The sequence below is a fragment of the Coenobita brevimanus genome, chromosome 104, assembly GCF_032717465.1.
Source record: "Coenobita brevimanus isolate Jiangsu-jjx chromosome 104, ASM3271746v2, whole genome shotgun sequence".
NCBI lineage: Eukaryota > Metazoa > Arthropoda > Malacostraca > Decapoda > Coenobitidae > Coenobita > Coenobita brevimanus.
The window spans coordinates 18,337,960-18,354,723 of record NC_137057.1 but is presented as its reverse complement, the minus strand read 5'-3'; the positions used below and the strand labels follow the sequence as shown (position 1 = coordinate 18,354,723).

The 16,764-nt window shown below is 43.7% G+C and overlaps 1 protein-coding gene across 1 annotated transcript in view; it reads right to left on the bottom strand.

Moving 5' to 3' along the window:
• Positions 1 to 10,920: 10,920 nt before the first annotated feature.
• Positions 10,921 to 16,764, bottom strand: part of LOC145416036 (adenylate cyclase type 2-like) — a 72,064-nt gene continuing 66,220 nt past the window's right edge. The window contains exons 17-19 of the mRNA XM_080285136.1: positions 15,044 to 15,158; positions 14,329 to 14,453; positions 10,921 to 13,041 (exon numbers count right to left, since the gene is read on the bottom strand). Coding sequence (XP_080141262.1) covers positions 10,921 to 13,041; positions 14,329 to 14,453; positions 15,044 to 15,158 — 2,361 coding nt within the window. The remainder of the gene's footprint in view (positions 13,042 to 14,328; positions 14,454 to 15,043; positions 15,159 to 16,764) is intronic.

Below are 16,764 nucleotides of genomic sequence, written 5' to 3'. Positions count from 1 at the left end.
TCCTTCCTTTCAACTCTTCAGTTATATAATGCTAGTCCCTGCAGGCCTCACATTCAATGATGCACTACATATTCCTGTAATCACTGTCATTTCTGTACATTTGAGTCTATGGATATCCTCTTCATTTCCTACCTGGGCATCACTATCCTTTAGCATTACACTCCTAACACATCCCATATAAAGATCCCTTTGCATGGAGGGACAGCCCTCTCAATGTTAGCAGAGGCAACAGCTTCCTGAGTTTCCTCCAACCACTCCTCACACCAGCCACAGAGGTAGCTCCTGGACATAACATACCCCCCAGATAACAAAACTCCTCCACACTCTCAAGAGACTCTCCAGCAAAATAAATTCTTTCCTGCCTGATAGTCTTTACATGCTCTCCATCTGGCAATAGATAGTTAGATAGACAGTTACAATAAGAAAAGACACAGCCAAGCATTAAGAGTTTTTGCTAAGCTGAACTGAAAATCTGCCATTTCTCTCTTGCACAAAAAAATAATGAATTAATAAGCTATATGATCATACTGGCTCACAGAGGATATAATAAATTACTGTAGGCATCCATTTTTTAGACAAGTAACACAGTTTTGTAGGTACAGTCATTGAATTTATGCATTAATCACAGCAGAGTAGCAGTTGCAACCTTTTTATCTGCAACTCAAAACCACTGCATTACAGATTTAAGATTCCTTTCTCCTGCTGTCCACCATCATTCTTTTAGGGGATAGGGAAGTAGCTGAGGGACTTTTGTATAACGAGGCAGTTAAGCTGCATGGTTATATTGATGATCAAAATTCATTAGCTGGCATTAATTTTTGGAACTGTTAGGGGGTGAAAAAGGTCATCCAACAACACCCTGTAAGCTGCGTAAAAATAATTCACCGTGGATGAAATACCGGCAATATATGGTACTGGAGAGGTTAACCAAGAATGTCACACAGTAAACGCTGGTCTTTCCCCGGGGTTACATTAAATAGTCACCTCCGACAAACGAATAACCTTGAAGTAATGATGGGCTTCCAGAGCCATAAGTTAACCCTTTCGTTTCTGGATGAAGCAGGCCGCGTCCAACCGCATGCAAGTATGCAGGCTGAGTGCTGGGAGAACCCCACTGCTTCCACACTCACGGTACTTCTTAAACATTCTATCCTCACACCCTTAGTTTTGCGTCTATCTCCGTGATTTTTTTCCCTCGTAATCTTGAATAATTGTACTTGCTTACAGTGTTGATAAAAACTGTTTGGCAAATATAAATCACGTGCTAATTTACAATGTTTTTTTCTTTCCTTCGTGTTTTCTCACAGAAATATGTTTTATGTAACTATTACTAACAGTTTTGGGAAATTTCATTGGCTACATTTTGGTACATAAAACATTTACTGTGGGACAATTCGGGTGGGTTTTATCTACCGCAAAAGGACATTATCTTACGACTGTGCTGCAGTGCGGGAGCGGAGTTTGGCACAGCCAAAGTTGTTGCTAAATTATTTTTTCCCTGCCTTTATGTATCCCTCTATCTGCCTGATTTTTTATTCACATACAGTACAGTAATCTCAAATAGTTGTACTTGCTTATGGTGTTGATAAAAACGTTCGGCGAATAAAAATTATGCGCTAATTTACGATGTTTCTTTTCCATCAAGGGGTGATTTTGTTGGATGCAGCTTGCGTCGTCCAGTAACGTGCCGGTGAGATTAGGTTCGACGCAGCCTGCGTCATCCAGTAACAAGCGAGTGACCTTTGCACCGCTACCCTCAGTAATGCAAGGGTTAACTATGTAATGGCCTAAAGACCTTTTGTTGTACCCCCCAAAATACAAAGGCATTATATTTAAAGGATATTTGAGAAGATTTACCAATAAACTATTAAATTACCCCCCCATACGTATTAAACTAGTGCATTTTATGACAGCTTACACTCACAGAGAAAACCAGAGCTGAGGATGTTGCGTAACATGAAAGACGAGGCCTTACTGTACTAACCAGTTTAAAGAACACACTGCTGTAACTTGAAAACAACTTGGAGAAAAATCTAATCTAACCAAATTAACTTAACCTAACCCAAACAAACCTAAACAAACTAACTTAACCTAACCACAATCTAACCTACCCTAACAAACAAACTAACTAAACCTAACCAAAATCTACCCTACCCTAACTTTAAATTGTTAAGCAAGAACAGGCACTAGGTCCTCCAAATCTCCTGGGTATTACAAAATTGCTGTTTCATAAATCCACATTAAAGTTAGTTACACTTATTTAGTACAGGTTAGTCTGGTTAGGTTACAGATGCTAGAATTATATTACCTGTAGACTTGGTTCGTGTTGCTGTGCTGGGGTAGGTTTTAGAAAATCATTTGACAAATTCACCTTGACTGTCTGAACCTGCAAATCTGCCATCAACTCTCAGGAAAATTGTGGAGCATAATCCGTGGCCTGCAAAGTAAATATACGCTGCATTAAACGGTGGTGATAATATTAAAGTCCCATTTTCCGTTAACCCGAACACTATCTATCTATTGCCAGACGCCTCAGTCCCGTTCGGAGTGGCCACAAACAAATCGCCTCCACGTCGCCCTGTCCCCCACCATTTCACTGCCCCGCTCCCAACTCACACACCCCCTCTCTCATATACCTCTCCACCCCATCCCTCCATCTCATCCTCGGCCTCCCCCTCCCTCCTCCACCTCACTCACATACACTCTCTTCGTCAGTCTTTCCCCCTCCATCCTCTCCACGAGGCCAAACCCGAACACTATGGTATTAAATAAATCACTCTTACACCAGTGGAAAAATAAAAATACATTCTTGGATCATACAGGCTCATAAAGAATGTGAGGCGCAGTACAGATATATTGTACGTATAAATTTTTAAATTCATGTGCTACACCTTTGCTCCTACAGTCGTTTAGTTTTGAAAATACCAATGAAGTTATTGATGATGATGTTGTATCAACCGGTCTGCATCGATGGAATACTGTAATGGTATCGTAACACACTGTGGGGTACAATTACAGTACGATAAATGGTGCCAATAACATCCAATCCCATTTTACCTCCTTTACGTGTCTGAGGTCACCTTGGGTCAGTATTTGTCAAGGTGCGGTAAGTTAGATGACCAACCTATTGCCTTGATGCTACCACAGAATCGAAAAAACTTACCTATTGCCTTGATGCTACCACAGAATCGGAAAACTTACCTATTGCCTTGGTGCTACCACAGAATCGGAAAACTTACCTATTGCCTTGGTGCTACCACAGAATCGGAAAACTTACCTATTGCCTTGGTGCTACCACAGAATCGGAAAACTTACCTATTGCCTTGATGCTACCACAGAATCAGCCATTGGATGCTACCACAGAATCGAGAAGCCTTGATGCTACCACAGAATCGAAAAAACTTACCTATTGCCTTGATGCTACCACAGAATCGGAAAACTTACCTATTGCCTTGATGCTACCACAGAATCGGAAAACTTACCTATTGCCTTGATGCTACCACAGAATCGAAAAAACTTACCTATTGCCTTGATGCTACCACAGAATCGAAAAAGTTACCTATTGCCTTGATGCTACCACAGAATCGAAAAAACTTACCTATTGCCTTGATGCTACCACAGAATCGGAAAACTTACCTATTGCCTTGATGCTACCACAGAATCGAAAAAACTTACCTATTGCCTTGATGCTACCACAGACTCGAAAAACCTATTGCCTTGATGCTACCACAGAATCGGAAAACTTGCTGTCGCCTCTCACGGATTTCTAGGCAAGGTGTTACTCCCACTGAGATGCTCTGTAACACTAGTCTATACCACGCTTGTTTCAAATGCCCTAACTCAAACTATATCATCTAATATATCCTCTGCCATGTTATTCTCCAATGCCTGCCCATAAAAAGCACCATATTCAAGCCTTCCATTAATACAGGATGCCAGAAATACATTTATAACGGTACCACCTGCCTGCCTGATTAAATGGATTCTGTGCCTATCCAAACGTAACGATATTTTCTACCCTTCAAAATATCCCAAACCACAATCCATCAGCTAATATATCACTAACACATTGATCTCCATTTGCTACTCATACATGGGATCATATTCACGACATAAAATAAAGATGGATGACGGGGTTATTATGCGATTTTAAAAAGCATCGGCCTACCTAGATTTACGGAGACATCTTGGTCGCCTGGGAATACTTACCACTTGTATCCTCCTTATAAATAAATAAATACATTAAACCAGCCAACTACATATGTCAGTAATGGCAGCAGACACTAATGATCACAGGGACATAAAAATGGCCATAATAATAAGCACAGAAACACCGAAATTAATGAGTAAATCTCCACCCACCTGCTTTCCCTCCTCCGTCCCTTGCTCCCGTGCTGGTCTTGTGACGTCACACCTTAAGCTCATGTTTATTTTTATATTCTCAAATTTTATGCAGAATTTCGTGAATAAATCATCAGTATTTCAAACAATAATTTATATGTATATTAAATATGGAGGTAGAGAGGGTATTTCTTCTTATTTTAAATTTTGTAAGTTAGGCGTCACACTCGTAAAAGCCACAGAAAACTCCCAGCTCACGGGATACCCATTCAAATGATTTTTTTTTTTCCGTTTTCTTTTTTATTTATTATCATAGTCCAGAACTGCTATACTGAGACAGAGTTTATTTAGTCTGATTTATTTTTCCCTAACTGGAGGGGTTAGATAGTACCTCCGCCAAAGTCTTAATATGGTCAGCCATCTCAAGCAAGCCAATTTTGTTGCAACTAACGCCGGACAAAGCTAAATGAATGTAGGAAGCTGGGAGTGCCAATGGAAAAACTCTAGTAATTTATTCCAGCTAACGCCAAACTATTTTATACAACTGAGAGCTAATCAAATAAACCTGAGAATGTTGAAAGACTGGAGAAAGGAAACTGCCTAGGGTCCTACCGCATCTGTGGACCAACTCTAGCATGGTTAAGGCACTTTCTTTTGCCATGTTCTGTTTTTGCTGTCACCAAGCACGGCAAAAGGGGGTAGGGAGGCCAGGTGCACTGAAATATAAAATCCGCATACAATACACTGGATTTTTCTTTTGTCTACTTCGAGATTCTTTCCTATTACGCACTGATGAGGGACGACTTCCCGTGGTAGCACCGATATAACTGGGTGGCTCTACTGCCTGGTTATGTAAATGCCCCTCAACCCTTCCCCTATCCTTTTATTTATTTTTACAATAACAAAAAACAAAACAATAAAAAATAATAATCCTGTGTAAGAAGGATGATGAACTGCAGGAGAAAGCAACCTCAGCCTGCAGTTCACCGGGTTAACATTGAAATGAGCCTGGGGTTGCCAATCTGGGGGAACACTGTTGCTGAACACCAAGATAGAATGAACAAGGTAGAAGTGTACACAGGTTATTTCCCGTTGTTCAATACCAGAAAATGTTACGGCTCTATATCCTTTCCATAGCACTTCTTCGTGACTAGTACCTCCCGTTGATCAGTGGAGGTAAATTCAACGGCTTATATAGCACTACTTCGTGACTAGTATCATATTCTGGTGGTAATCTATTGTTACAACTTGGCATTCAAGACGGAGATGGGAATTCTGTACCTAGTTGAAGTGAGCATACTGTAGTTTGAAATTTTGCCTGAATTAACTGAACAAAATGGCCCATCATCATCATCATCATCACCATTTTTGTCATCATCATCATCATCATCACCATTTTTGTCATCATCATCGTCATCATCATCATCATTACTTTTTTTCGAGCTAAGGATGAGACAGGTTCCAGAAAAGGAAATTGGAAAAATATAAAAGAGTGAGAACTACTAACATGCTTAGTGAACTGGGCCACACACTCATTCACAATATATCAAAAGCACCCGGAATCCTGACTCCACCTCGATTCCGGGGGTTTGGATGAAAAAGAGAGAGAGAGAGAGGGGGGGGCCATTAAAAGACCCTAGATGACATACCCTACTTTTATTACTACTACTGACACTATTATGCTTCACTTATGTACACTACACAGGACAAGAGCCAATTACAGTACACACAGAGTACAAATTACACTCTATCCTTCATACAGGCATAAGATATATAGTAATTTTGATCTATTTTTCTTCAATAAATGCCACCTGAAAAAAAATAATCCCAGTCAGTCCAAATTTTAAAATCTCTGCCGTACAAGACGCGTCTCTCGCGCTGAAAAAAACCCGCCCAGCAGCAAGGGGAGTAAAATCAATAACAATGGTTTATGTCATGTCAAAATTCTTGCTTTATTGAGTGATTTTATTCAGTTTAGCATAAAATCTTCAAACTAGAGAGGTTAAATTACGGCCTTCATTAACTCCTCCTCCACCGCACCTCTCGTAAACTTCGTAAAATCATCCACAGCAAGCAAGGATATAAAAAAACACGATCTTGCGCTGATGGGGTACTTTAAAACACACAATGCTGTATTCTAGAGGCCTGGTAACACCTCTTCCTTAGCGATTTATTCTGTTTATTACACCTTAACAATCTATGTCAATAAATATCACTTTAACATCGACATAGCCTCCTCCAAAAAACTAAAACACACACACATACACACACATTAGGGTATAAAGCACAGAATGAATTGCTACGGAAGACGAGCTACGGAAAATGCAGCATCACTCGTAATTCACAAAATCACTTACGCAAAAAAACAATAAAAAAAACACACACACACATAAACACATACACACACACTCAGGTATAACGCACAGAATGAATTGCTAAGGAAAAGGAGCTACGTAATCTGCAGCCACACTCGTAAATACACCAAATCACTTACGCAATATTTATACAACTGTGTTCAGACGCTACACGTATGCACAGTAAATAAAATAAACAAACTTTGACATTTATATATATATACAAAATACATAAGAGGCGACAGGAGGGCCAAAAATAGTAGTATATATATTATATATTTATCATTCACATATAGGCATGAGTTAAGACACAGAGAGAGAGAGCGGTGTTCAGTCGGGGGATATGTCGTAATTCCTCCGCCTCGGTGGTTTATTCTGGTCCACTACACCTTGACCTGGTGTTAGAGGGACGCCTTCATGCGGTGGCACTGATTTTTTTTTTTAATCCGAGGAAGAAGGAACCAAAGGCTGAGCCCGCAAAACGTTCCTTCCAAAAACACACAATACAAGAGAGAGCCAAATTCAAGATGCGTTCATTTCGAGATGCCTGGACACACTGCGTTTGAAAGACTGGAGATCATAGGCAGTAGGAAATGCAGACAGAGGGAGACAGTTCTAGAGTTGACCTGGCAGCTTAACTTCCTGGGTATTCAAACTTCCCTCGGCCACTTCCTTATCCCCCCCATCTTCCTTTTGGGGGACAGGGAACGGGGATGAGGGGCGTTTGTATATCTGGGCAGTGGAGCAACTCGATTACATCAGTCCCACCACGTGAAGGCGTCCCTCCCCTTCACTGACTCGAGGCAAGAAAGACACATAACATACAAGAGGAAGCCAAGGTGTAATATGCAAAATAAATCGCCAAAGAGATGCTAAGAAATCTAAATAAATCGCCAAAGGAAAGTTGCCAAGAAATCTCCCTAGTCAATAGGATTACAGTTTAGGGAGATAGGCTCGTATTTTGTCGGTAAAAGAAGCTGCCAAACACCTATTCCTAAGCGATTTATTCTGCTCATTACACCTTGCTATCTATCTTGTCGGTTAGGGACGCTACCAAACACCTATTCCTAAGCGATTTATTCTGCTTATTACACCTTGCTATCTATCTTGTCGGTTAGGGACGCTACCAAACACCTATTCCTAGGCGATTTATTCTGCTCATTACACCTTGCTATCTATCTTGTCGGTTAGGGACGCTACCAAACACCTATTCCTAAGCGATTTATTCTGCTCATTACACCTTGCTATCTATCTTGTCGGTTAGGGACGCTACCAAACACCTATTCCTAAGCGATTTATTCTGCTTATTACACCTTGCTATCACCCTTCGTGTTATTTAACTCTCTTAATTCAGCAGCCATATCCAAAAATAAATCGCTAAGGAAGAGGTGTTAGGGAGCCTCCTCAAGAGACGAAAATACAGGCCATAGAGACGCGAGGTTCAGGTTTCTAAACACCTTTTCCTTAGCGATTTATTTTACGTATTTCGTGGGGTTCAGCCTTCCCCTAAAACCTTTTCCTTAGCGATTTATTTTACGTATTTCGTGGGGTTCAGGAGGGTTCGCAACACCTCTCCCTTACCGATTTATTTTACACATTACACCTTAAAATTCTCTTATGTGGAGAGGTATATGAGAGAGGGAGGGGTGTGAGCTGGGAGCAGGGCAGTGATATGGTGGGGGACAGGGCGACATGGAGGCGATTTGTTTGTGGCCACCCCTAACGGGATTGAGGCGTCTGGCAATAGATAGATAGATAGATAGTTATTTATATCATTTTAATATCGACTCGCCTTGCATCATTAACAGGCGGGGGAATGATGAGATATAATGCTGACTAAATCGCTCAGGAAAAGGCGTTAGGTACTGTCCAAAGCCAACAGAGAGAGAGAGAGAGAGAGAGAGAGAGAGAGAGAGAGAGAGCTGATGAACCAGGGACCACAACAACAAGAATGAGGCTCTTAACACCTCTTCCTAAGCGATTTATTTCCGCATTTATCACGTTAATCATTTCTCTACAGCGCTTTATTTTTATTTTTTATTAATCTTCCTACAGCATTAAGAGGCTCCCTAACACCTCTTCCTAAGCGATTTATTTCCGTATCTGTCATGTAAATCACTTAGACATGGCTTTCAGTACCCCTTACGTAGGCACTCTCCTGCGGCCCACCATCCACCCTTTGGGGGTTAGGGAGGGAGTGGAAAGATGTTTGTATAGCCGGGCAGTGGAGCCGCCTGGATAGTGCCACCACGAGAAGGCTCCCTTGATGTGGAAAGAATAAACAGGCTAGGAGGAGTTGCTACGATGGGAACTTTTTCTCGGGGGGGGGGTTTATTAAAACACAAGTGGATAACAGAGCGACTTGGAGGCGTTTTGTCTGCGGTCACCCTTTGCGGGATTAGGGCGTCGGGCTATAGATAGATAGATAGATAGGTTAGCCTGCAGCCCATGTTTCTGTGGGCAGTTAGCAGCGACAGAGAGGTTAGACGTTTTATCATCATCATCATCATTATCATCATCATCACCACCACGACCATCATCATCATCATCATCACCACCACCACTACCACCACCATCACCATCACCACTACCACCACCATCGTCATCACCATCATCATCACCACCACTACCACCACCACCACCATCATCACCACCACCACTACCACCACCATCATCATCATCATCACCACCACCACCACCATCATCACCATCACCACCACCACCACCACCACCACCATCATCATCACCATCACCACCACCACCACCACCACCACCATCATCACCACCACCACTACCACCACCATCATCATCATCATCATCACCACCACCACCACCATCATCACCATCACCACCACCACCACCACCATCATCATCATCATCATCATCTGCTCACCACTTTTAAGACGGATGGGAGTCTCTTTGCACCTCTTCCTTAGCGATTTATTTTGCTTATTGGACCTTAACACTTTCTCTCGTCGGATTTACGCTGTTTTAATATCGGTGTAGTTTGAAAAAAAAATTAAGAAGGGTGCTGAGGTTTAATGTGCAAAATAAATCGCTAAAGAAGAGGTGTTACGGAGACTGGTATTCTCGTAGGTTAAGGAAGCTCCCTAACACCTCTCCCTTAGCGATTTATTTTGGGATATGGCTGATTAATATCCTTTAGTACGTTATATTTGTAAAAGCATGGCGATATTGGAAGGATTATATGTCACTCAAGAGGAGAGTACGGCGTAATAAACCAAATAAATCGCTTAGGAAAAGGTGTTAGGGTGCTCCCTCAACCGACGAGAAGAGTGGCCTTGGGGAGATCGGAGGTTTCGTAGCGTCTCCTCTTTAGTGGTTTATTTCTCATGCCACACCTTAAAATTCTTCAGTATGTTATTTAATTTGTTCCAGTACCGACCTAGTTCGTCTCAGTAACATACAAGACGAAATTCAGGGTTATCGTCCAGAATAAATCGCTAGGAATGATGCGTCACGAAATCTCCAGCCACTTCAAAAAAGGCGTTAAGATCCTGAATCCTGGCACTCTCAGTTTTAGCAATTCGGATATTTAACTCTTCGGTCCAACATCATCTTTTTCATTTCATTCAGATTACCACAGACAGATTTGAATGTAAGGAAGGAGGGATTGATATTAGTAACAAATGAAGGAATACTAGATGCGGGAACTTCAGGGCCTATGGTTAATGCGCTTGGAGTGGTGAGGCGTGAGAGGGTGATTTGGTGTGGTGTGGTGTGGAAGGGTGATTTGGTGTGGTGTGGTGTGGCAGGGTGATTTGGTGTGGTGTGGTGTGGAAGGGTGATTTGGTGTGGTGTGGTGTGGAAGGGTGATTTGGTGTGGTGTGGTGTGGGAGGGTGATTTGGTGTGGTGTGGTGTGGAAGGATGATTTGGTATGGTGTGGTGAGGCGTAAGAGGGTGATTTGGTGTGGTGTGGTGTGGTGTGGGAGGGTGACTTTATGCTATGTGGTGTGACAAGGTTGTGTGATGTGATGTGGCTTCCATAAAGTCTACGGGAGTGAAACACCTCGCGTCCGAAAACCACTCGTGAGAGACAGACGGACAGAGCCACTCCAGACGCTCCCACAGACATCCCTACCTCCTCCAATTTGAAACAAGTCCCGGAAAATGAATAAAACCGTCTGGAGATATCAAGAGGAATATTATACATCATCGGACTGAGGGCACGACACGAATCACAGCGAGTCTTGGTTCATCGCCTCACACAAACACCTGATTCTTCTTCCTCGCCAGTCCACTGCTTGTAAAATTCACCGCTTTGTTCTTACTCACTTTGGCATCGCAGCGGTCATTCCGGGCCTTCGTGGCTATGGTTTCCGGCGACAGGATTCCCTCATTCTCCCTCTCGTTCACATAGCTAACCACGGATGTCCGGCGGGTACTTTCGAAAAACTTCTTCTCCAGGTTGCTACAAACGTCGACCGACTTCCCCCGTTTGATTTTGGGCGTCCTGTCTGCTCTTCCCTTCTCCAGGCATCCATTTCTTGGCTTGCCGAAGTCCTCTGCTTCTACCCTGTCTCTCTCCTCTGCCTGTCTCAGTTCTCCCTCATCCCTGTCGCGTAATCCCACCACTGGATTTTCGAGAATGTGGCACTTTCCTATCGGCTTCTCCTCAGTGTCGTGTTTTCTTTTACACTGGCTCTCTCTCTCGCCAATACTCTCAAGGTTCCTTAGAGTAAAATCTGAAACGGCACGCACACTGTCTTTCACAGCCTCGCGCGGGTCTTCCACAAAGCTATCTGTCCTGTTGCTGTTTTTCTCACCCTGATGTGGCAGAGAAGGAACAGGAATTGACTTATCATCTGAGGCTTTCGATGGCAGCTGCGAATTATTTACATCAGTCTCATGAACACACACTGCTGACGCGAGTTTCTCCTCCGAAAGTTCCACCGTGGCTGCACCTGGCCGAGCGTGGGCCTTCCACACGCCTGCAACACCTAATGCGTGACTTGTATCCACGCTTGCATACTGGGGAGGGAGCTTCATCTTCCCTTGTCTGTGTTTCGCTGCTGTGTTGTGATCGAAGGTGGTTTGTCTGATGATTTTCCCGCCCATCTTTGGTACAGGTTTGATCAGCTTCCCTTCCAAATCTCTCCTGGTTTCACTTCTCCCTCTTTCCATTTTTTCAGAGTCCCTTCTCTGTTCTATCATGGTACTCCCTTCAAATTCTCTCTCTGACTCACATTTCTCTCTTTTGCTGCCATTCCCTCGTTCTTTCACGCCATTTTCTTCGAGATCTTTGGTAGAGAACGCTGGTGGAGGAAGGGGAGGTAATTTCTTGTATGAACCACCAATATTACCACAGCTCTCGATGTTAAGTGATGTACCCTCCATTTTGCTATTATATCTATGGTCTACCTTCGTACTTTCACCAAGAGCATCACCTTCACTCGTCTCGCTATCGTCTTTGCAACCGCCACTTTCATGACACTCCACAACTACGACCGTTTCATTTCTACTCTCTGCCGAAGCACTGTTCTCCCTTTCTTTGGTATCAGAAGAATTCATGAGGTATCTTTCGCTGTCATCATGAGTATTGTTACCTGTGACTTGGGTAGAAGTCGGCAAGCCTTTGGAAGTTACTGGTGTATTGTCAACTACGGACGTTCCATCTCGCCCCTTCAGCTCCTCTTCGCATCCTGGAGAACCAACTGTTTCTCCACCTTTACCCTGCGTGACTTGAATTACAGTCTGGTTGCTGTAGAAACTCTCCCACTGACCGTCTTCACCCCAGGACCTGTGGCCTTTCTCTTCCGCTTGGGTCGCACCTGGAATCGCCCGAGTAGGCTTCTGCGGACTTGAGGAACTGTCCCACTGCCCCTCACCGCTGCAAGAATTGGGGAGCACTTTCTCGTCTGCCTGATATACCTCTGGGTTCACTCGGATAACAGTCTGTGAACTACTCGAGCTCTCCAACTGGCTCTCTTCACTGCAGGACTTCGACAGCGTAACCCCATCCTCGTTAGTCAGATCCCCAAGGTTTACTATCTCCGGTGAAACCTGGATTACAGTTGGAGAGGCACCTGAACCCTCCCACTGGCTCTCCCCACTGTAGGATTCAGGTATTCCCTTCCCTTCTGCCAGATCGAGCGACGTGCCCTGCGTGGATAGATTCTTGGAGGCCGTTTGTCTAAGCAGTGCCCCTTCCTCAGGTCTCAGGGCATAGGATGAGGTGGTGGTTCGCAGCTCCGAGGCAGGGGGATCGTACGGGGTGCAGACGAAGTAGGTGATCAGCGTCCCCTTGCCCTTGATTGGCGTGGGACCTCGACACTCACACCTCCAGCCGGCCCCCTTCAGGATAGCGGCTGTCTCTTCGGTTACCTGGCGGGGAGAAGGGCAGGAATTAGCAAGGTATTAACACTCTCAGGCTCCTATGACCAGCCTTATTAAATCTGCCTATCTATCTATTGCCAGACGCCTTAATCCCATAAAGGGTGGCCACAAACAAATCGCTTCCATGTCGCCCTGTCCCCCACCATTTCATCACCCTGCTCCCAGCTCACACCCCCCCCTCTCTTATATACCTCTCCACTCCATCCCTCCATCTCATCCTTGGCCTCCTCTCCCTCCGTCTCCCTACCTCCACCTCACTCACATACACTCTCCTCATCAGTCTCTCACTCTCCATCCTCTCCACATAACCACCCGAATGTGTTTCTCCTAACGCTTCCTATCACATCTACATCCACACCACAACGCTTCGTCTCATCCTTGGCCTCCCCCTCCCTCTTCCCCCCTCCACCTCACTCACATACACTCTCCTCGTCAGTCTCTGGTAATCGTCATCAACCCTTCAAGATGGTCACGTCTCCTCCATTACCAGGCAGGAACAAGCACAGGAATTACGGATATATAAATACTTTCAGCTTCTACCCTGTCAGATGAAAGAAATCGTCTGAAATTAGATGCAACAGAGTACTAGAACTGTCCTGGGCATTGAAGGGTTGTGGTGTATTAAACCTGTGACACTCCCATACACTCAAAATCGTCTGGTGATCGCTGGAAGAGTATACTGGATGGCTGAATGAGATATACACCTGTCTGTTGTAAATATATATCGATAATTTACACCCACACACCTACACACACACACACACACACACACACACACACATCCATTCATTCAAACATCTTCCCACACTCACTCTTACCTCCATACACACCCACACCCACACACACACACACACACACACACACACATCCATTCATTCAAACATCTTCCCACACTCACTTTTACCTCCATACACACACACACACACACAAATTCTCCCCACACCCTTGCACTCACCACACATTTCTAAACATAATACCCTCTCTTCTCCCACCTCTCTCTCTCTCTCTCTCTCTCTCTCTCACACACACACACACACACACACACACACGCAAACACACAAATTCTCCCCACACCCTTGCACTCACCACACAAATTCTTAACATAATTCCCTCCTCTCCCTCTCTCACACACACACACACACGCAAACACACACATTCTCCCCACACCCTTGCACTCACCACACAAATTCTTAACATTACTCCCTCCCTTCTCTCTCTCTCCCTCCCTCCCTCTCTCTCTCTCTCCCTCCCTCCCTCTCTCTCTCCCTCCCTCACCTGTATTCTCCCCATGACCCCCGTGGAGTCCATCCGCGAGGCCACATTCACAGTGTTTCCCCAAATATCGTACTGTGGTTTTTGCGCGCCTACCACACCAGCGATGACGGGGCCGTGAGCCAGGCCTGCAAGGGGGAAGGTTTACCGCTGAGATAAATCGTCTGGGAGTAGTTGAATATCGGAATTATTATTATTATTATCATTATTATCGGTATTGTTGTTGTTATTATTATTATTATTGTTATTATTATTATTACTGCTACTACGTCTACTAATAGTTATTCTTATTAGTTATTCTTATTATTATTATTATTATTATTACTACTACTACTACTACTACTATTACCGTATTATTTTTCTTATTACTATTGTTATTATTATTATTATTATTATTACCACTAAGTAGTAGTAGTAGTAGTAGTAGTAGTGGTGGTAGTAGTAGTAGCAGCCAAATATCATAAACATCAGTATATGATAGCTCTCTTTGTTAATGGCGTCTGAAAATGGTCTGTAAATGGTCTGTGAATGGTCTGTGGGGTCTGTGAATGGTCTGTGTGGTCTGTGAATGGTCTGTGAGCTCTGTGAATGGTCTGTGGGGTCTGTAAATGGTCTGTGGGGTCTGTAAATGGTCTGTGGGGTCTGTAAATGGTCTGTGGGGTCTGTAAATGGTCTGTGGGGTCTGTAAATGGTCTGTGGGGTCTGTAACTGCACTCACCGACTCTCAGTTTGAAATTCTGGAAGCTCTCTCTGTTGATGGCGTCCAGGACCGAAGCCAGTGCCAGGGCGAACTCAACCAGCAGGACCAAACACCGCTCCGTTCGGTCCCTTGCCTGGCGGGGAGGAAGACCACTAAAAGACCGTACTCCAAGGGGCAAGGGAGGTCTCTTAACACCTCTTCCTTAGCGATTTATTCCGTACAGGACCCCTCATATCCTATCTTTAATGGTGTAACTATGTCAATATTTAAACAAGAAAAAGAACGTTAAGGTGCAACATTCAAATTTCACTGACGGGCGTACTCTAACGGCCCATGGAGGTCTCTTAACACCTCTTCCTTAGCGATTTATTCTGTACAGGACACATCAGCATCCTTTTCTCGATATTAACACACACACACACACACAAACGTTAAGGTGTAATACTCAAAGTTCATTCTAAGGGGAAAGGGAGGTCTCTTAACACCTTTTCTTTAGCGATTTATTCTGTACAGGACACCTCAATATCCTCGTTTCGATATTTAAACGAAAAAAAAAAACCGTTAAGGTGTAATATTCAAATTTCACTAACGGGCGTACTCTAACGGCCCATGGAGGTCTCTTAACACCTCTTCCTTAGCGATTTATTCAGCATAGGGCATCTCAACATCCATTTTACACTCAACAAATTAACATAACCATACTTACGTTTTCAAAATCCTGAGGGAGCGTTGAAAAAAATGAAACGGGTGAGATTTGAATTATTTGAATGATGAAAAATGCAAAAAAAAAAAATAACGGTTTTTGTGAGTAGGATTAACGTATTTTGCAATAAGAAAAACGCTTTGCAATAAGACTGACACTTTTAAAATAAGGATGATAATTTGCAATATGATTTACACATCTTGCAAGAACAATTATGGACAATAAATGAACAATACGGAACAATAATGAACAATACGGAACAATAATGAACAATACGGAACAATAATGAACAATACGGAACAATAATGAACAATACGGAACAATAATGAACAATACGGAACAATAATGAACAATACGGAACAATAATGAACAATACGGAACAATAATGAACAATACGGAACAATAATGAACAATATGGAACAATAATGAATGATAAGGATTTGCAATACGACTGACACATTTTCCAATAAAGATGACCATTTGTAATAAGACCTGACATTTTTCTGCAAAAATCTATCTATCTATGGCCAGACGCCTTAATTCCATACGGGGTGGCCACACACAAATCGCCTCCATGTCGCCCTGTCCTCCGCCATGTCACTGCCCAATATACACCCCCCCTCTCGCATATACCTCTCCACTCCATCCCTCCATCTCATCCTTGGCCTCCCCCTCCCTCTCTCCCCCTTCACCTCACTCACATACACTCTCCTCGTCAGTCTCTCACTCTCCATCCTCTCCACATGGCCAAACCACCTCAGTGTGTTCCTCCTAACGCTTCCTATCACATCCACATCCACACCACAACGCTCCATCTCATCCTTGGCCTCCCCCTCCTTCTCCCCCTCTCCACCTCACTCACATACACTCTCCACGTCAGTCTCTCACTCTCCATCCTCTCCACATGGCCAAACCACCTCAGTGTGTTTCTCCTAACGCTTCCTATCACATCCACATCCACACCACAACGCTCCATCTCATCCTTGGCCTCCCCCTCCCTCTCCACCTCACTCACATACACTCTCTTCGTCAGTCT